The 22,446-nt window shown below is 36.3% G+C and overlaps 1 protein-coding gene and 1 pseudogene across 1 annotated transcript; one reads left to right on the top strand and one right to left on the bottom strand.

The window, feature by feature from the left end:
• The first annotated feature begins 8,917 nt into the window (after positions 1–8,917).
• Positions 8,918–11,254, top strand: LOC141717709 (flavonol synthase/flavanone 3-hydroxylase-like). The gene is made up of 3 exons (XM_074519882.1): positions 8,918–10,047; positions 10,467–10,788; positions 10,872–11,254. The coding sequence occupies exons 1-3, from the start codon at positions 9,689–9,691 to the stop codon at positions 11,139–11,141; spliced, it is 951 nt and encodes a 316-aa protein (XP_074375983.1). The 5' UTR covers positions 8,918–9,688; the 3' UTR covers positions 11,142–11,254.
• A 5,927-nt stretch (positions 11,255–17,181) lies between these two features.
• Positions 17,182–18,913, bottom strand: LOC141717708 (transcription factor TCP15-like; annotated as a pseudogene).
• Positions 18,914–22,446: the final 3,533 nt, after the last annotated feature.

Raw genomic sequence — 22,446 nt, 5'->3', positions numbered from 1 at the left:
CTTTTGCCCTTTTTATCTTCATCCAACTTTGTTGTTGTAGACATAGGTGTAGATGCAGGTGAACAATCAACCATACCAAACTTTTTCAATAAATCTTTGACATACTTAGATTAGCTGATGAAGATTTCATCACTTCTTTGACTGACTTGAAGTCCAAGAAAGTAACTTAATTCCCCCATCATACTCATTTCATATTCACTCTGCATAAGCCTGGAGAATCTTTTGCAAACCTTTTCATTGGTATAACCAAAGATGATATCATCCACATAAATCTGAACTAGGATCATATCATCACCATGCTTCTTGTAGAAGAGAGTTATGTCTATAGTACCTCTAGTAAAACCATGTTTAAGTAAGAATTCTGACAATGTGTCATACCAAGCTCTAGGTGCCTGCTTTAATCCATATAGAGCCTTGAGTAGCTTGTACACAAAATCTGGAAATTCTGGATCTTCAAAGCCAGGTGGCTGTTGCACATAAACTTCTTCTTCCAACTCACCATTTAGGAAGACACTTTTGACATCCATTTGATACACTTTGAAGTTTGAATGTGCAGCAAATGCTAGAAAAATCCTTATTGCTTCAAGTCTTGCAACTGGAGCAAAAGTTTCATCATAATCAATTCCTTCTTCCTTTCCCAAATTGACGGGGTGAAAAGCCCGAATTTTTTTTGTGCAAATTCTCGATTTCCTATTTTATGCACTTATGACTAGTGTACTCATCCCGCTCTTATCTCGCTCAGTGTTTGCAACGGCCGGGAAGGAGTAGCCTTTTGCAACCAACCTTGCCTTGTGTCTGGTAACTATACCGTTTTCATCCATCTTGTTCCTGAACACCCATTTTGTTCCAATTACACTTCTGTTCTTTGGTGCGGGAACTAACTCCCAAACTTTGTTTCTTTCAAACTGATTCAGCTCTTCCTACATAACAGATATCCCATCAGGATTTGTTAGAGCTTCTTCGGTTTTCTTAGGCTCTACTTGAGACATAAAACATGCATGTAGACACTCATTAGCCGTTGCACTTCTAGTCCTTTCACCAGCATTATGATAACCAATTATTGCATTTTGATTGTGACTCCTATCCCATTTTCTGGTGTGAGTTTGTTGACTGACGCCTTCATCATTTTCTTCATTATTTATATGACTGGTAGATTCTTCTTCTCTTTCTCCCCTTGAGTTTGCGCTATCAAATTCAGGTGTATAAGATGAGCTTCTATTTTCATGATTTTCCTTGTTCAGTAGTCTCTTCATTCATCATCTATTGTGCATTGTCTTCATCTTCTTCATCAGAATCACTGTTAATATTAAGATTTTCAAATACAAGGGCTTCAACTTCATCTTCATCAAGACATTCCAATCTTGGACACTTGTCATCATCAAAAGTCACATATGTGCTCTCCATGATTTTCTTTCGATCAATTACATAGACCTTGTAGGCAGTTCTCTCCAATGAATATCCCAGAAAAATTATTTCAAAAACTTTTGAGTCAAATTTTCCCACATATTCAGAGTTGTCTTTCAAGATGTAACACTTGCTTCCAAACACATGAAGATGATTTACAGTAGACTTTCTCTTATACATGATTGAGTAAGGTGATTTTCCATGAATCTTGTTAATGAGATATCTGTTTTGAGTATAACATGCAGTGTTAATAGCTTCTTCCCAAAAACTTTTTGGCAACTTGGTATCTTGCAGCATTGTTCTTGCAGCTTCAACTAATGTTCTGTTCTTTCTCTCAACTACCCCATTTTGTTGAGGTGTTTTAGCAGCAGAGAATTCTTGAACAATGCCTTTATTTTTGCAGAATTCACTCAGTATTGCATTTCTGAATTCTGTTCCATTATCACTTCTTAATCTCTTCACACAGTTTTGATCTTCAGCCTGTTTCTTTATCTTCTTTATGTGCTCAATTATGATGTGTGGAGTTTCATCTTTAGAGTGCATGAACTCTACCCAAGTGTATCTTGAGAAATCATCCACCATCACAAGTGCATATTTGTTCCTTGAAATTGATAAGATATTTACTGGCCCAAACAGGTCCATGTGAATAAGTTGCAATGGTGCACTTATGGAATTCACAATTTTTGACTTGTGACTTGATCTTTTCATTTTTCCTTTCTGACAAACTTCACAAACTTTAATTTGAGCAAACTCTAATTTTGGCATGTCTCTCACCAACTCTTTCTTGACCAGAGTGTTGATTGCCTTGTAATTTAGATGTGAGAGTTTCTTATGCCATAACTTGCTTTGCTCTATAGATGCCTTAGTGTAGAAGCAACAAATACCATCCTCATTTGTTGAGTCCAAGTCTGCAACAAACAACTTCCTTTTCTTGCTCCTTTCAGAGCAACTTCATTGGTTTTCTTGCTGATGAAAATACATTCTCCTTTGTCAAATAGAACTTTAAAACCTTTGTCTGCAAACTGGCTGACACTAAGAAGATTTACTTCAAGACCAGCTACCAATGTTACATCATCAATGATAATATTTCGAGAAACAATCTTTCCATATTCCATTGTGAATCCTTTGTTGTTGTCTCCAAAGGTCACCAAAGGGCCAGCCTTCTCCTCAAACTGTGATAGCAGGGCCTTATCACCTGTCATATGCCTGGAACATCCACTGTCTATGATCCATATGACCTTCTTCATTTTGCCCTGTACACAATGAGTTTTAAGTGTGTTTAGCAACCCAAGCAATGTTGGGTACTTTCTTCTTGTTAACTGATTTAGCAGAAGTAGAGTTAGAAGTTTCAGAAAGAATAACATTCATAGAAGTTTGTGCATTTTCCCTTGCAGCTAGTAGATCCAATACTGACTTCTTTGAGATCTACTCTCAGCTTGTGGCAACTTTTCATTACTTTTAAGTTACAGGGAATGCAGTCAAACTTATCACGAAATGAATAGGGATCATTTGCTTTGGCTTCATTATACTTGCAGGCTCCTTCAGTTGGCTTACTAACAACCTTTTTACAAAGGTGAGTTAGGTGATTCATAGAGCCACACTTTTCACATTTCTTTCTTGGAGCATCTGCAACATAAGAAAAATTGTTGCTTTTGTTTATTCCAATCTACCCATTTATATTTTTCTTTTTCTTTCTATCTTCAGTTTTTATTTCCTTGACAGGTGTCGTGGAACCTTGGTTGTTCATGAGCTTCCCTTCAGCTTTGGAAGATTGAGTTATTTCTGCATTTTTTTCTCTTTCTCTTCATCAGCAATTTCTTGCTTTATGACCAACTCCTCTTCACTGAAGTCTATTTCACATGCTTTGAACATAGGTGAGCCAACCTTTTCAGCATAGCTGGAATATCTTCATTTTCATTGCTTTCCCTTTCTCACCTATAGCTTTCTTCTTGTTATTCAAGGCATCATAATCAAGACCAATAGAAATATTTGCACATGGTATTTTCCAACCAACTCAGATGCATTTCTGAAAGATTTCAATTTGACTTCATTCTTTTCTAACTTCTCCCTTAACACAACTTCAATCTCATTTGCACACTTGAGCTTGTTCTTCAGATAAGCATTTTCTTGTTACATAGCTTCAAGCTCTACTAACAACAATTCAGTCTCTTGTTTCTCATTTTCAAGCTTCTCATTTATCTTTGTCCAGTCTGCTAACCTCTTCATTAGCAGCAACCATACTTGTATGAATGTGAAACATTTATGTGCTCATCTTTTCAACAATTTCCTTATATTGACTCACATTTAAATCAATGGTGGTAAGAGTTGGTACTTGTATTTTTGATGAGGATGACTCTCCTTGCTCCAAGGCCATAAGTACATAATTTCCAACTTCCTCATTTTCATCATTATCAGAATCATCCCAACTCTTTCCCTCTACAATATAAGCTTTGCATTTCTATTTCTTCAGAAGAGCTTCATACTTTGCTTCCAGTTCAAGATAATCTTTGTCTTTCTTTGCTTTCTTGGGTTTCCTGCATTTTATAGCAAAATGGCCTAGCTCATCACAGTTATAGCACCTTATTTTTGATCTGTCAACAGATCCAAGTTTTATAACCATTTTTGCTATCAGATGTGTACTTCCCTTTTTCTTTCCAAGCTGCTGTCTTTGTTGAATGATTGTCCTTTACCTTTGAAGAATCTTGGCTTCTTTACTCTAATGTTAGAGAACTTCCTTGCTAAATAGGCCATTGACTGATCTAGCTCATCAAGTTCATCCAAGGTGTAGAACTCATCTTCTTCCAATTCCAGTATGACTTGTTCCTGTGAATCATTGTTTCTTTGCTCACTTGTTGAGACAACTGAAGTCTGGGATCTTGGCTCATCCTTAGAGGTCTGGCTTCCATTGACAATTATAGCACTTGATCCATCTACAACATGCCCTTGACCAACCCTTAATGACTTCATTTGAATCATTTCTAATTCATATATTTTTAAGATTCCATACAGAACTTCCAGAGTTATTTTACTCAAGTCTCTCCCTTCTCTGATTGCTGAAATTTTTTGTTCCAATGGTCAGGGAGTGTGAGAAAAAACTTCAAGTTCACTTCTTCAGCTTCATAGTATTTGTCATGCACCTGCAAGTCATTAATCAACTTGTTAAACCTTTCAAACACATCAGTAATACTTTCTTTTGGCTTAGCCATGAAACCCTCATACTGTGAAATCAGTATCCTTCTTTGATTTGACCTAACTTCCTCAGTTCCTTCACACAATATCTCTATCTTTTCCCAGATCTGCTTAGCAGTGTCACAGTTGACAATATTGTTGTACATTACATTGTCAAGTGACTCTATTAGGATCAACTGCAAGCCACTGTCCAGGGAGACTTTTTCTTTCTCAGGCTCAGTGTACTCTGAAGGATCTTTAGGAGCATAATGAGCTGGGATGACCATGTCTCCATCTGTAGATTCCTCAACTCTAACCATAGGAGTAAAAGGCCCATTCTTGAGAATTTGAATATATAATGGATTGGCCATCCTGATAAACAACAACATTTTCTTCTTACAAAGAGTGTAGTTAGTCTTATCAAAAGTAGGGATTTTGATGCTACTGATTTTCTGTGTATTCATTCTTCCAAGATCTTGAATTTGTTTACTTTCAGATTTTGCTCTAATACCACTTGTTAGATAATGAATCACACACAGGGGGGTGAATGTGTTTTAGTGTTTTTCTGCTTTTCTTGAATTGTTTAAGGTGGTGAACAAAGTAAATTAAATCTTGTAGTGAAATTTGTTAATACTGAAATTAAACAAGTAAGAACAGTGGACACAGATATTTCAAAACTCACTTAATTTTATATTAAAAATTAAGAATGTTTTTCTACAAATTTCTAGGCTCTTTGTTGATAAAGAGCTTAGCTTATTCGTTGAGAGAATACAAGATTTTTCTTATCTAAATTCTTACAGGTAACAAAGCATCCAGTGTTTACTTTATGGAATAGTAAACACTGGTTATTACACAGTATGCAACAACATGTACTAAACCCAATTTTTAGATAATCAAATCTTTCTATTTCTGGCTTAGTGTATCTTGCTAATCTTGCACTCCTGTGACTTTACTCTGCTAGTTAATCTTGACCTTTGATCTTGTACTCTTCAAGCTGCTTTTGTAGACTTGTCAATCCAACTTGATTAGATTGTTTGTTGAGTGATAATCTTGGATATTGAACTGGTCTGCATTTTGTACTTTAAGTTTTACCTTGAGATCTCCAGTTTGGCATGTAGAGAACTTGACATCTTGATAAGTATATTGGCTTATCAAGATCTCTAATCACTCTACAGTTGTTTTGACTTATCGAAGTCTCTGAGTTCTCTATAAGAGAATTTGGCTTGTTGAGATCTCTTATCTTCATGTCTTCACTTTGACTTATCGATATCTCTGAGTTTTCTAGTGATATTTTTGACTTGTCGATATCTCAGAGTTCTCTAGTGATATTTTGACTTGTCGATATCTCAGACTTCTCTAGTGATATCTTGACTTGTCGATATCTCAGAGTTCTCTAGTGAAGAAATGACTTGTCGATATCTCCATTTTTCATGTCTTCAAATTGGCTTGTCGATATCTCTGAGTTCTCTAGTAGCTTTCCTGACTTCTCGATAAGTCATTCTGGAGTTCTAGAATGACTTCTCTATAACACTTAATATGTGACTTGTAGAGATCTTGACTTAGAATATTTTTCCTAAAACAGATTTATTCAACTCCAAGCTTCTTCATAATTCTTCTGAGGCATGATCTTCTCTCAGATGGAATTCTTAGGCTTGATATTGTTTACAGAAAAAGACTCCAGTCTGCCCTTAAACATTTTTACAGACTTAAGAATTACAATACATAATACAAACATATATTATCATATAACTTACTTAGGGTTGTCATATTGACTTAGTCTTGTTATTGTACAGACATGTCTTGCACAACAGAAATTCAGATGCATTAGAAGATGATGGAGATGATATGGCAGAAAATGAGGCTATGGAGCAGGGGGAGCTACCGTCTCAGGCTGAAGTTGGAGAAACTCAGCCACGTCATTCTATGCGAGAATGAAGATCATCAGGAAAATATCTTTCATTCGAGTATATCTTAGTTGCTGATGAGGGGGAGCCCGAGACCTTTTAGGAGGTCAAGACTCATAAAGAAAGCAGTTGTTGGTTGAAAGCAATACAAGAGGAGATGGATTCTTTAAACAAGAATGAAACCTATGAGTTGACTACACTTCCAAAGGGACGGAAGGCTTTGAAGAATAAATGGGTCTTCAAAGTAAAAAGGGATGATGAAGAGCTTGTAAAATATAAAGTACGCTTGGTGGTTAAAGGATTTGCACAGAAGGAGTGAATTGATTTCGATAAAATATTTTCCTTAGTTGTAAAGATGACATCAATCTGAACAGTTCTCGGATTGGCGGCTAGCATGGATCTGGAGCTTGAGCAGTTAGATGTGAAAACTGCATTCCTTCATGGAGATTTGAAGGAAGAGATCTACATGCACCAGCCGGAGGGATTTGAAGTGAAAGGGAAGTAGCACATGGTGTGTAAACTCAAGAAGAGTTTATACGGGCTTAAGCAAGCGCCGAGACAGTGGTACAAGAAGTTTGATTCTTTCATGAGGAATCATAATTTCAAGAGAACTGTATCCGATCACTATGCTTATGTGCAAAGGTTTCCTAACGGTAACTTCATTATCCTGCTTCTTTATGTTGACGATATATTAGTGGTCGGCCAAGATGCTAACATGATCCGCAAGCTGAAAGAGGATTTGTCCAAGTTCTTTGATATGAAGGACTTGGGTCCAGCAAGGAAAATCCTAGGGATGAAGATTGTTCGTGACAGAACATCTCGGAAGTTGTAGTTGTCACAACAGGGTTATATTGAACGAGTCCTGAAAAGGTTCAATATGGATGATGCTAAATCTATTAGCATACCGTTGGCGGGACATTTCAAGCCGGATAAGAAAATGTGTCCATCAACAGATAAGGAGAAGGAGGATATGGAAGAAGTTCTCTACTCATCGGCAGTGGGGAGTCTTATGTATGCATTGGTTTGTACAAGACCAGATATTTGTGAGTAGATATTTGTCAAATCCTGGAAGAAAGCACTGGGAAGCAGTGAAGTGGATTTTCAGATATCTTAAGGGCACTTCCGGGTTATGCTTGAAGTACGGAGACAGTGAACCGGTCTTGGAAGGATTTACAGATGCTGACATGGCAAGACATCTAGATGAGATGACGTCCACGTCATGAATGCTTTTCACTTTTGCGGGGGGAGCTGTAGCATGACAGTCCAAGTTGCAAAAGTGTATTGCGTTGTCAACAACTGAGTCAGAGTATATTGCTGCTTGTGAAGCAGGAAAGGAGCTAGTTTGGTTAAAGCGGTTTCTCCAAGAACTAGGTCTGAAACAAGATAACTTTGAGTTATACTGTGATATTCAGAGTGCTATTGAGTTGAGTAAGAATGATACTTGTCATAGTCGTACTAAACATATTAATGTATGTTACCATTGGTTGCGGGAACAGGTCGAAAATAGGGTGATCCAGATAGAGAAGATACACACGGATAAGAATCCGTCGGATATGATGACAAAGGTGGTTCCGCGAGAAAAAGTTGGAGTTGTGCCAACGGGGCGCAGACATGGAATGCAAGTGAAGTGTTGTGACTTCGGAAAGGGGAGATATTTTTAGTTGTGGGTCCCCCACACAAAACTTTCCAAACACACCACTTCATCTTATCGCACTTTCCTCCCACATTCCTCTTATTTATCTATCCCTACTTTACCGCTTAATTACCCCATTGTGCCATTGGCTCTTCCTATAAATACCCTCCTCCCCCACTTCACACAACGCACCTTACTCTCTTCTCAACCTCACTTCTTAAGTGTATAGCTGTTAGATAGTCCCTCTAGTAGGAAACTTACCTTGCGGTAGTTTCAGGCAGGTCAGAATAGGGGGCCCTCGTGCTTCTCTCTTCTTTCATTTCAGGTGAGTTAATGTGAGTATTGGTCGGGCTGTAGCCTTCAGGGTATACAACGGTAGGAGTTCGTCCAGGTGTTGTGGCTGCAACAAAGGGAGTTCTCCAGGTTATCCGGTCCAGTACCGAAGGGACTGTTCTGTCCAGGTTATCCGGTCCAGTATTGAAGGGATAGGGAATCTTTGTATTACTATTCGGTTGTACCTCAAGTGTTACTTCGTATACTTGAGAGAAAATATTATAACCATTATTATTATTATAGCGGAAATATTCGAAATTGGTCCCGTGGTTTTTACCTCTTTATCTTAAGGGGGGTTTTCCACGTATAAATCTTGGTGTTCATCTGTCTTGATTATTATTGATTTGTTCATATTATTGTCTGTGATAATTCTCAGGTTCTATTTACGCAAAGACGGGAAACGGGAATTCCTACCTGCAACTTTTCATTTTCTGACAAATTCTTTGCCCATTAATACCATTCTTCAGTTAGATTCAAAGTTCTAGCTGTAGAAGACATGGCTGCGTATTATGCTAGCCAAGAAATCATTATGCATTTTTCATTTCTGAACTACAGACCATCATGGAAGTTGCTAAAAGATTCGTTGATGCATATCTTTTAAACTACAAAGTATTAGTAGTTTACATAAGGACCCTCAATGGGTTTGTTACTAATAATGTGTGAGGAAGGCTCTTTCCGGGATCTTAAATTCTAACAAGGCCTTCCTCTAACAGAGAACATCGGTAACTCTGAGCACTAATTCTTCTCCAGGATGAAGTTGAGGGCCTAGAGGTTCAAAAGATGGGGAATGTATTCCGGTTGCTCCCACAGAAGGCACATTAGTTGTCAACGTAGGTGACAGAGAACATCGGTAACTCTGTACTCATGTTTGCGTTTGCCAAATCGAAATGTATAATTCAAACTAAAATATATAACAAATTAAACTCTAAGATCAGATAACACTTTGTGTGAAGTTTCTCTCTTAAGTCAGACGTCCACAAACCTGTTTTGAAGTTGTCTAATCTTCTAGTATTTGGTGATAAAGATACTTTTTTATTTTATTTGGGGAGGGGGGGGCAGATATGACAAGGATACACTACACTATAGAATTCTTGTTGGAATAATACCACATGACTGAGCTTATCACTAAAAATAATTGATCCATTATTGAATCTGGGAAATGCCGTCATAGGTATTTTATAACTTTCATTCTGACGATCTTTGGTTAGAAAACCAGGATCAGATCACAACTCTTGACTCCAACAACATGTCAAGCTCGAATACTATTCCCACAGTTGATCTCTCTCCCTTCTACACAACAGGAGACGACGAGGGTATGAAAAAGGCCAAAGATTTGATTCACCAAGCTTGTTCCACTTACGGATTTTTTCAAGTTGTGAACCATGGCGTGCCACTTCAACTCATGAATAAGGCGATGCAAGTTTCAAAGACATTTTTCGAGTTTCCTGATGAGGAGAAGCTCAAGTTTAGTCCTGCATCAGGGGCACCTCTTCCTGCTGGATATAACAAGCAACACGAGCACTCGGCTGACAGGAACGAGTACTTATTGATGTTCCCCCCTGCATCTAATTTCAATGTGCTCCCTAAAAATCCACCTGAGTTTAAGTAAGTCCGTATTTTTATTATTTATTACGATTGCCTTCATATCAATAACGTTTAGATTCTATTCAGTACCAAATGTGAGTATTTCTTCGTTTTTAAGCTGATTTTATAGGTGTTCTATTCTGATAAATATGTAGTTGTCATAAAATTAAAGTGCAAAGTTGATTAGAAATACAAAACTGTGGTATCGTATTGGTCTGTTAAATGTTTGTTGTACGCATCAGTAAGTACCATGTGATGAGCATGCGGAATTGGAGATTGCCTGGAGAGAGATGCACAAAGAGAGAGTTTTGTATCAAAATGCGATAACTGTAACGATGTCAAGTGATGGAAGTAGTCTATTTTTCTAGCACATTAAAATTTGGGGTTTAGTGAGAGAATTCTACATTAAAACCCACGAAAAATGTTGTGTATGTTGATAGGAAAGCAGCTGAAGAATTGTTTAGCAGCTTCGTAAAGACAGCTCAGCTTTTGGAGGCCATTGTAGCTGAATGTTTAGGCCTGCCTTCAAATTTCCTTCAGAAATTCAATGATGACAGGGATTGGGATTTCATGGTGGCTTTGCGCTACTTCCTGGCAACTGACAATGACAACAATGGTCTATCCGAGCACGAAGATGGAAATATAATCACATTGGTGCTCCAAGACGACGTTGGTGGCCTAGAAGTTCGAAAAAATGGAGAATGGATTCCTGCTACTCCCACTGAAGGCACACTTATTGTCAACTTAGGTGATGTTGTTCAGGTAAATATTCATACCAACACTTTCATTATGTTTTTTTTCCTTTCTTTGTGGTCTTAAACTAAGGAAATTTTGTTTATCTGCAGGTTCTGAGCAATAACAAGTATAAGAGTGCTACACACAGAGTAGTCACAACCAAAGGGCGAAAACGTTACTCGTATGCATTTTTCTATAATCTGCAAGGAGATAAATGGGTAGAGCCATTGCCAGAGTTCACTACAGCAATCGGAGAGTTGCCAAAATATCGAAAATTCTTGTTCAAGGACTATCAAGCTTTGAGAATGAGAAACAAGACTCATCCTCCATCAAGACCTGAAGATGTAATCCACATTACACACTATTCAATTTCATCCTGAGATCTTTGGAATTTCATGTTTAGCAATAAGTCTTCAGGATAAATAAGATGATGCTATCTATACACACTTGTAGTAGCATAAGGTGAAGAATAATGATTATTCATTTCTAACCAGTGCATGTGAGTCAAGTTATTAATTTAATCAATCCACTTAACTAGTGCATGTGAATCAAATTATCAATTTATTTTTTTAATAAATTTAAAATAGTAGCTTTGAGTAATAAATTTGAAATCACATGTTACGGAATACAGTATTAACAAAGTATTAACAAGGGCGAATGGTCAGGGCAATCAGTTGTTGCTGCATGCCGTATCACATAAACTTTCTGCTCCCCGTGAAAATAACGAGATCCTGTATTCACCCCAAAAATTCTACTATAGATGGTATGGCATAAATTTTCTGTAGTCCGGTATGCTGCACCAATATATTGCCTCTGGCCAGCCTCCATTACAAGTTCAAATGTAGATTCTTATATGTGACTGTGAGTCTGGCCTAGTTTAAGTGTATATTCTTATTTTTAGTTGGGCCTAGTTTAATTTGGGCCTTGTTATTTCATGGCTCAGCAACAACATATATATTTTGATTTAGAAAAATCCAACTCCTCCCCTAGTAGTTCCATAAGAGTAATGTTATACATATTTATGATCATATCAACTTCTCAATTAATCTGCAAATATTGTGTAAACTTGATTCTACAAGATTACAAGGTGGGCTCAGTACTGCAGGCAGCTGCTGCTCCAGTACTAGTATCATAGTCTAAAATTAGTTGAAACATGCAATCAATCACCGGCAACATTACAGTACTGAGCAGAGGAAAATTGAAAAAGAAAGCAAAGGCTAAAGCTGCACCAATCAAAGCAACATTTTAACCGGCAAAATTCAGATGCAAATGGACCCGGGCGACCAGCATACGCTCCCATTTTACTACTTTTGTCCCGGAAACATCCTTCATCATAGCGACCAGCGTAGGATCAAGAAAACCAGATCAACCAAAATTAAGCATTATACTAGGTCGATACGAATCACCTGATTTTTGTAATTTATTTTAGAAATGCTCGAAAAAACACGTTCTTGATCACCCCGGTGAAAATGAAGGTGGGGGGACAAATTTGCGAGGTCCATGAATCATAACTGTTTCAAGGCTGTTTAACCTAACATGACACTGTTATAAAAGCGTCACAAGGAACACGTTAGCTACATGCCTGTTACAACATGGGAAATATGATTGGCAAACAACAGTAAGATTCATTGTCAACCGATATAATTGATGCAGAGTTAATGCATATACAGACTAGAGCCGTGGACTCGTATTTAAGTTGCTAACTCTACAAACTTGCCAAATCTACAAAACATAAATTTCACCAAGATGCAAATTTAATGAAATTGGTCCCGGATATAGAACTCATTGTTAGTAGAGTTTGTAGATATGACTTCTTTTATATCCGAATGGTACCGGTTTACAGCAAACGTATGTTATATCATATCGCGATCTTTTTCCACAATACATAAAAAATAGGTTTGGTGTGAAATGCATGGGTTCCATATTTTCAGGTACCGCGGTATGGTATGTTACTGAAGTCGTGGTATAGTATGTTACATAAGTCGTTTGCCCCGGACCATCCCTCGAATTTGAATTATTACATTCAGAACTACCATGGGGGGCAAGGAATGAGTAAAAACATGTGTGCTGAAGATGTCATAGCTAGTGGGCAGCTGGTACTGTCATGTATGCCACACAATTGTAATTTGTATGAATGTATCTACACACACATGCATTTTGTACAATGTATACTAACTACCACTACCTGCAAACTTGCAATTGCCAGAAAGACAGAGAAAGAAATGCACATGGGAGTGTTTTAATTAGTAATGTATCACTACTTCATTTCCCCCTTTACCTACAAAAAAACCAATCCCAACTATATATAGAGATCATTAAAAATGTAATAACATTCTATTTTGATTGCTCATGTCCCCAAGTTTAGCGGAATCGGGAGATTCTTAACTCTTAAGCATCTAGTTCCCAGAAATGCCGACTTGTTTGTTGACACATTAAATAACAAAGACGAATCTTGGGGATAGTCTAATCTTTGAACTATATATAGGGTACAAGATTCTTACAATTCAGGGACCATTTTTGGTACCCATGTGGATAAATTTATAAGTATACGTACACTTCTTTATTATTAAGGAACTAATAACTCTAAAATTTCAAGGTGTTAGAGAAAAGTTCAACCGAATTGACTCATTCGAGAACCCATTTTTGGGTTAAAGAGTGGATTACGGGCCCTCATCTTTGGGGCATAAATCGCCTTTCGTGTCCATAATATATTATAATATATTATGAGAATATTGGGGTGACAGGGAGTGGAATATGAGTCTTTCGCCAGTCCGAGTTGCGATAACATATTAAAGAACCGGTCGCTATAAAACCTTATAAGATGTTTACAATGGTTACATGAGGAAAGCCCTATAAAATAGGCCTCACCTCAGTGTAATTGTCTTTGATCAGCTTATAGTAGTGTATAACGGAGTTCATTAACCACGAACTAGACCTCTTAGAGGTTTCTGTTATCATCTTAGATTTTCAAAATTGTATTGGTGATTAACATGGTATCAAAATCCGATTCACGCGACTATCATTAGCATTATCTTAGGATAAGTGTGAGCCTGTGACGAGTGCAAGATTTCCAGTCCTCTGGTCTGGACCAACAAATACTTATGAATGGTATTGAAGTGAGTTAGTGACATCATATATGGCGACTGATTTAATAATTATAATGAATTTGGTGTGTGCTTAAAGTGGCACCACATGTTATAGTAATGGATGTTAAGTACGTAGTATCCCAATCTGGAGCTCTTCACTGAATAATGAAATAGCAGGACCACTTGAGCTTGACAGCAGAGAGTAATTTAACGCTGGTGTCTCCGTGTGTATACATACGAAACACATTGGAACATCTTGATAGCTCTGTAACCACTTCTTTCTCCCGATACTAAATTCGTGGAACTGAGTCCTCGTGCACTGTTCATTTCATTTAAAATTTTGAGATACCTACATTTTTTCAAGTTTACAAATTTCATGCGTTTGTTTCTCCATTTTCTTACTCAACTCATTACATTTAGCAAACTGGACTCGACTCGTGTAAACTCACATTGTTTAACTTGCGAGTAGACTCATCTTGTCTATTAAATTAAATGAGTTCAGTTAGAAATTTGAGTTCATTTAACCTAAATGGGTGACTCATTCAAAAAATAATTGAATTAGAATTAATGAATACCCGGTTCGATTTGATCAGACAATATTATTATAGTCTTAAAATATCGACTTGATCATTTATTACAGCCTTACTCATAAATATGAAAAAATACTCCCACCGTGTCATATTATCGGTCTTGTTTTGACTAATATATGGTCAAATTAACCAAATTTTGACTGATAATTATGACAATTTTATATATTATTTTTAAAAAATAAAAAATAAAAAATACATTTGAAAGAGAATTAGATATATTTTCTAATGATACTAGTTCTAAAAATTATTTAATTATATTTTATGCATAATTTATGGTCAAAATTTAAATAATTTGAATGTGGACTAGTCAAAACATGACACATATGGCCTGTTTGGGACGAGCTTATAAGTCAGTTTGTAACTTATAAACATTACGCTAATCGGGGAGTGTTTGTCGACCTAACTTATAAGTCGAATTTATAACTTATAAGCTAATAAGTTGAATATCAGTAAAGACGCACTTTTTCTCAACTTATTTTGATTTTTCATTTTTTTATTAACTTTAGTTTAAAAAAACATGTTTTAAAATGTTAATCTAATTTCAAATTCACTAATTAAGATAATTATATTTAAAAATTATTTATTTTAGTTCATTTAAGTAAAATAATTTTGACTTATAAGTAAAATTATTCAAACACTTATATCACTTATAAGTATTCATTTACTTATCACTTATAAGTCACTTATTCAATTTAATACGGACACATAATGTGAGATGGAGGTAGTATTTAATATTAGGCGGAGATACGAGATTATAATTTATCGATTATGAGAAAATATTATTAAATTTTTAAAAGTAAGAATTAGTTGAAACATATAAATCAACTATAGAATTACAAAAAAATAAAGAAAAATAAAATTTAACATTTGTTTTAGGAAATAATTGAGAGCAAAATGTCACTGTTAGTGTAGCAGAAATTGATTAGCACATAAGCTGTTCATTTTATACAAATTCTAGAATCGGAATATAGTTCTAAAATACATAGCATCTTTGACAAATAAGTCGACTTACGTTTTCTCGCAACCTTTTGAGCAAGGAAAGGGTGTGAACTGCGAAGAGCCTATTTGTACAAAACTTACACTCTCTAAATTATTAATCCCTCCTTTCCCATTATTTATACGAGAGAGTATTCATCATGTATATAAAATATATTTTTGTGAAAAAAGTTTATAAATATTTTTTTGAATACAAATTTAATCATTCAATTTTTATTTACAAGAAAATTACTCATTTTATATATCATAATTTCGGACACTCTCTCGCAAACGTAAACAATTGAAAAGAACTGGGGAATAAATCTTGAATATATAATTAGTTTAAATTATTCCAATAATTTTTCTAGGGAAAATCTAAGACGCCTTTAAAAGCAAATCATTTGTGGTGATACGGCATGCATGACATACAAAAGCACCGTATATTTAATCTTCCTGACAAAGTAGCAGTTCAAAACAGTGTATCATAATAGTAATAAAATAATAAAAAAATAATATAATATATGTGTAGGAATATTAAATTAGTATATCTAAATGGATGAAGCATTGTTGAAAAACAGTAGGCAGCAATTAAAAAAAAGGCAATCTTGATGGGAAACATTGTTACCAACAACATGGGTCATGCAAAAACTCCACACAATTCTCTACTGAAGTGACAAGTGAAGACTAATCATTCAAAGAGAGCCCATTTGCATGGGCCTACATTATTTTAAATAATGGACGGTCCAAATAGGACAAGGGCCCAGTAGGGTCAATAACACCCACCACCACCCTAACTTTAATTTGTGCAGAGAGCGGGTAAAATCGACTTGGCTGTTTGTGGTTATTATCATCAAAATAATAAGAGAGCTGAGGAGGAATGATTCACCTGTTTGTCAGTTGTATTATGTTAAATTATTGAATTTTACAACATTGGTTTATGCAAACGCTGCTAATGATCCCCTGCCTGTGGGCCTCTTCCCCAACTCAGCCAACACCTGGACTGATAAGGTTGTGACCCCAGTGTCCCATTTCCCTGCCCCCATCTCTCATTGTTTTCCATTCCAATTTTTTTTTTTAATTCGGAATTGGTATTCGGGACAGTTTTCGCGTCATCTCCATTAGTTCGGAGAATTGCTAGCGTATTTATATTCCGCAAGCATGTCATCCCACTTACTTTCGTGTTTTATAGTGAAATCGGACATGTGACCTTGAATTGATAAATTTTCAACCAAGCTGGCACACTCGTAGTGGGTCCATTCCCAATATATTGTATACAAATTATTTATATATTTTTTAAAAATTTATACTAAAATTTTCTATGTATAATGATAGTTAACAGAAATCAGAACTTAATTTAATATTTCGCTCCAGCTTCCATTTTTTTATGAAGTCGATCGGTACAATAATACCATTGTCGAAAATGTTATTCAACAGGAAGTTATATATTTGGTTTGGTTTTGATATGTGTATATATTTTAGGGTGTAGAATTTCTTATGACAGTAGATTATGTAGGACTAAACTTGCCTCTTAATAATGGATTCACAATGGAACATACAATATATATATACACATATTTGTCGCTAATAGAACTTAAGGTAGAGGTCGCTAGCAAGAAAGGGACAACACAGATGAGCGCACTAGGTTAAAACACAAGAACTAATCAGTAGCGTCATGCAAAAACATAGCTTAATTTGTATATCAAGTCATTCTTTAACGGGAAACAAGTATGATTGCTGCATTCATGATGATATATGAGACCAAATGGGACTTTTTAACTACAAAACCAATACAATTAATAGATTTATATAAAGTATTATATAATCTCATCCCAAACCCTAAGAAAGGGCGCAAAAAAAATGTCTGCCCTTATATATAATTAAATCACACTCACAAATTATCGATAACGGAAAATGAAGAATTACATAAAACGAAACTCAGATTAGAGAAAATCAAACCTCACGCGTGTGTTACAAATCAAACTGACAACCTTAAGAATGGTCATGATGACTATTTGCATCATGCCGATCATCTCCGCCACCATCACCACCGCCACAGCCATGATGCGAGTGAGAGCCACTCGCTTGAGGGTCTGTTAGACCGGACCCGAATATAGGTCTGTACTGACTTAAACCGGCAAGCATACTCAACTGTGCTTCGCTAAAGCCACCATTAGCACCACTGCCACCACTACCAGCACTGTTATTAATATTCACAGCGCCAAGTTGCTGACTAGGCATGAGCGCGACAGGAGTAGGAAAATTCATAAAATGTAAGCCACTAGAAACAGTGCCTCTATACAAAGCAGCAGCACTGTTATTAACACTTGGAAATGTCCAAACCGGGTCACCGCTCATTACTTGATTACCCGAATTCGCAACCATCCAAAAATTAGCCGGAACTGAGCTATGACTCGACGGCAAAGATCCCGTGCTTGACTGCATTAGATATGTTCCCATTTGTGACATGTCCTGCTCAGTACGCCTTTTTTGACCTAAATTCTCCTCTGATAAGTCTAACGTCGTCGTTTCATGCTTTGTTTGGAACATGTTATTAGGGTTTGGACTATTAGACTGAAAATTCAGAAGATTTGATGAGTTGTTTTCTGATGATAATCCGATACCTGGAAACAAACTACGTCGTTGCGGCATTGAGAAATTCGGATTAAAATATGTCGAACGTAACTGAGACGGTACGGACATGCTTGAACCTGAGCTACGTAACGAAATATTTAGTGATGTAAAATTGGCAGGAATTGTACCGGTACCAGTAGCTGCTATAACGGCTGGTTCAGCTTGTTGGAGAAGCCACTCAATTGTTTCGCCGTCAGATTTATGACCTAGTTCTCGAGTGAGCTGAAAAACCCTAGCTGCGCATAAAGCAGGCATACGGATTCGACGACCACGGCCGTCGACTTTCGTGTGACGATCTTTAGTTGAGGTGCGTTTCGGGAGGTTGCTTTTTCGATGGCTCGGCCGATACTACTTGGAGATTCGAAGTAGATCGGCCGAGATTCGGATCGGTAGTTAGGGCAAGAGAATTATTATTTGGAGGGTAGCCCGAGCTCGAACATGCTTCGTCTTCTTTCTTCTCAAGCAATTGAAATGGGAAGTTTGGACGATGAAGATGGCCTTCACTTCCTTCCATAATCAATATATATACTTATATATTGATATTGCAGCAAACAAACAAACACACACTTTGTGTGTTTTTCTTGATCGATCGATCGGTCTTTTTAGGTAGATAGGCTAGTGCGAGAAAAATGGTGATGTGTTTGAACTTTTGTAGTTTAATCAATTTGTGGGTCTCTCTTCTTCTCACTAATTTTCTTGCTATAAATGTGGAGATACGAGAAACATACTATATATATTATATGAAATCAGTTGCAGTGGAAGTGTTTTAACAATTTCAATGTGTATTTTAGATGCAACTGTGGGGAGAGATATGAAAGAGAGAGCGAGGATAAGGAAGGGAGAAAACTTTAAGCAACAAAGATATAGCAAGTGGGAACTGAATGGATGTGCTTTAAAAAGCACAAAATTATTGAAAAGCTAAATACATTAATTTTCATTTCTTCTTCTTTTGTTTAATCTTTATATTGATTAAAGTATTTATTTCTTAAACGATATTTATGTCCATCTTTTATGCCAACATACAGGCGTGCTTGAATATTACCAACATATAGTGTTTTAAATGTAAATTGTCACTAAAAATGTAAGTAATGAAGATAAATAATGAAAAGAAGCATATTTAAATCTTGATTGTTGATGTTTTAACTTTTTTTATTACAAGAAAAGCGGACGTTTCCGATCGATAAAAACCTGTTCAAAATAAAGATATAAAAACTTCCGTCTTCCCCAATCATACATATTAGTGAGATATAAATGATCGTTATAGTTTTCTTATCCGACCGAATCAGATTTTTACCGATCACTCGATGAGTTTGTGGTTGGTTATGTAATTATTTTCGACCGTTGATGTTTATTTCTAACCTTATATATTAGATGGTCAGAAACGTTCGTTTTTCTTGTAATATTTAGAAGAAGACGTAAATACAAATGTTGCGACTCCGAGTGTATATTTCAAATCTATAACGACTCGTATATTTTATTATTTAAATGTGTAATTGTTAAATAATTAATAAATAAAATATGTGTATTGGTAGTGTCGGCAGTGTATTGTGTGTTACTATTTTTTATGTGTGACAGTGGATGTATACGGATTATTTGTGTAATAAATAGTGAGTGGTATTGTTCTGTTCCACTTTAAAAAAATGGATTTAACTGCAGATTTATTTCCATAAATATTTGGATGATTTCTAAAATTGGTTTTATAATTTTGTAATTACAATAATTATTTTTGGGACTTTCTAAAATTGAGAAATCAATATTTCATTAATTATTTATTTTTAAATGATTTTCTTAGTGTGTTTAATGGTAAAATCCATATTTAATTATAAAAATCTTCAAAAAATTATGAAAATTATATTTTATTAAGTTCGTATTATTCTGAGAATTTTAAAATTATTTTAGGAATTTTCGGAGTTAGTTTCACTCGCGCGTCGATTCGTTTATTTGTTAAAAGCGGGTATAAGTCGCATTTCAAAATTTATTTAAAAGTTATGAAATTTATGTTTTATTAATTCCGGGATATTTATAAAATTTTAAAATTTATTTGATAAGTTTTCGGGTTAATATTACCGTAAGCTTGTCTATTAAAATGCAAAGTGCGAGATAAAAATTGAGCTTTCGGAAAGGGAAAGACACATGTCACATTGTTGGGTTTTCAGCAGAGAAATAAAAAGAAAATACAGGGGATAAGTATGAACAATCTCATCTATCTCCCCTGTCATTTTTACTCCCTCAAATTCATTTCTGCAGCCTCTCTCATCTCTGTTCTTTATTCATTTCTTCCCTGAATTTCTCTCTTCTCTATTTTTCGTGTTTCTTTGCTGATTCTCCGCCTGAGTTGCCGTCGTTTCTCGGATTTCCGATTATAGTCGGGAACCTAAAAGTGGATGTTGGACTAAGATAACCTAGTGATCAGTCGACAAGCGCAACGAGGTTCCTAAGCGAAGGACCTGAGCATTGAAATCAGATCCAGGATAGTCAAATAGTAAAGCGATAAAGCCGAGTGTCCCGAATGGGTTCAAGGTCAATCAGAGATAGTGGTAACGCTCTGCAAGGCAAGTACCCCTGGCCATTCTTTTATGGTTCAGTATATGTAAATAGCTAATGTTTTAATCTCGTAATGGAACATAAACGTTTTAAGTTACGTATCCCCTGTATTTGAAAATATTGTTTAAAATTTTGTTTTGGGGGAAAAGTAACTTCTGAAAATACCTATCTCTAAAACATGATTTAAATGAAAAGAGTTTTGAATAGTATGCTGTGATAGAATGATTTTAAAAAGAGATAGGTTATAGTGATTTTGGAAACTGGATAAAGAGACTGTTTTGATCCACCTATGTCGTGGAATTTTGGAAAGAGGCAAAAAGGGAATTCAGTTGATCTATTGGAGTTACGTAAGAGGCCCGTTATTCGGTAACGGCCCAGCATGTGGTTGCGTAAGTGGCTAATTGGGTTGGGCATTCTGTTTAACCGATTAGTCCAGCGTGGGGGAAAGAAATAGCTAGTCTTTTCCCAAGTTCCGGAACGCATTCTATTTCTGGATGGGCGCTAATCGCTGTCCGGTGAGGGTAGACTGATCAGCTATCTTCACCCGTTGAACGTTCAATAGATTTGATTGATTCAGTTTTGAAATTGTTTAACAAATTAACGTGTTTGAGATAGATGATGTTGTGGTTCCCGTAACGGAACAAATGATTTTGAGTCCCCGTAACGGGACAGATGGTTTTATGGTTTTTGTAATGGAACGAAAGGTTTGAAAATGGAAATAGCATGCTAAAATTGAACTATGGTTTGTATGCACAGCACACGACTGTTGATCTTGTTTTACAGAGCATGCTAGTTTTGATATCCAGTTTATACTTATTTTACACGTTTCTGGCAAGATATGAATTCTGTTACTATAACTGCTTTACTTTAAACGTTTTATTTGTTATTCATAGTGGTATTACTGAGCAAGCAATTGCTCAGCCTTGCAGAATATTTTACATATATATTGCAGATGCCTAGGAGATTCTTGCGCGGTAGTCAGGGTAGAGTTCCAGCTCCTTTCGTGTCAGGAACCTCTGAGGTAGCTGTGTTCAGACCAGATGAGGTCTGGTGAGTTGCTGACATTAAATTAGTGGTCAGGATTGTGTAAGGTAATTTGAGTTGTGTTAGTTGAGTAACCTAAGTCATACTTAAACCTGGAAAAGGTCTTGGTAAAGGGGTCGTAGTATATGTATTATTAATGAGTTGGGCTGAATTACTGATTGTTATTAATTGTTGTTGGTGACGTCAACTCCTGACCCCGGGGTTGAGGCCGTCACAGTTGGTATCAGAGCCACAGGTTTGAGTCCCTAATTTAGGTTAAGAGTGGAGTAAAAAGAGTGAAGAAAGGTTTATATATAGATGTAAGTCAGCAACTCAATCAGAGGAGCGAGTCTAAGAGTTTAGTCAAGGGTTTCGGAGACGTAACCCTGATAGTTTATTGGGGATTGACTGGAACTGCCCTAACCTAGAGTATGTTTCCTTCACATAGGTATTATTAGTAATGTCTAATAGAGATTTCTAGTTTTCCCTCGAGAACACGAGTCTGGTTGTGAGGATTCAACGTTGAGCGGGCCCTTGTTGTGCCAGCCGAGAAGACGCCAGCGTCATTCCTAAATATTATCTTCTCTATCTCAAGGAATGTTATTGGCCCGATTGTGTGACCTTCGTGAGTTGAATAGTATGATAATAGTCGGTGGCGGCTATGACGGTCAAGTTTTATAGTGAATGTGGATCATAACGGTCGGTGGTATCTTTGAACCCTTATACTCCTTCCTCGAAGTGCATTTTTATTTCCAGAATCATTGTTTCTTATTCTATAAGTTGCTTACTTTTCCTGTGAAAAAGTTGTGAACCCGAAGTAAGCTACTTAGGGTTCT

The sequence above is a fragment of the Apium graveolens genome, chromosome 4 (assembly GCF_009905375.1).
Source record: "Apium graveolens cultivar Ventura chromosome 4, ASM990537v1, whole genome shotgun sequence".
In the NCBI taxonomy this organism is placed as follows: domain Eukaryota; kingdom Viridiplantae; phylum Streptophyta; class Magnoliopsida; order Apiales; family Apiaceae; genus Apium; species Apium graveolens.
The sequence above is the reverse complement of the archived record's forward strand: the minus strand, read 5'-3'. Positions and strand labels throughout refer to the sequence as shown.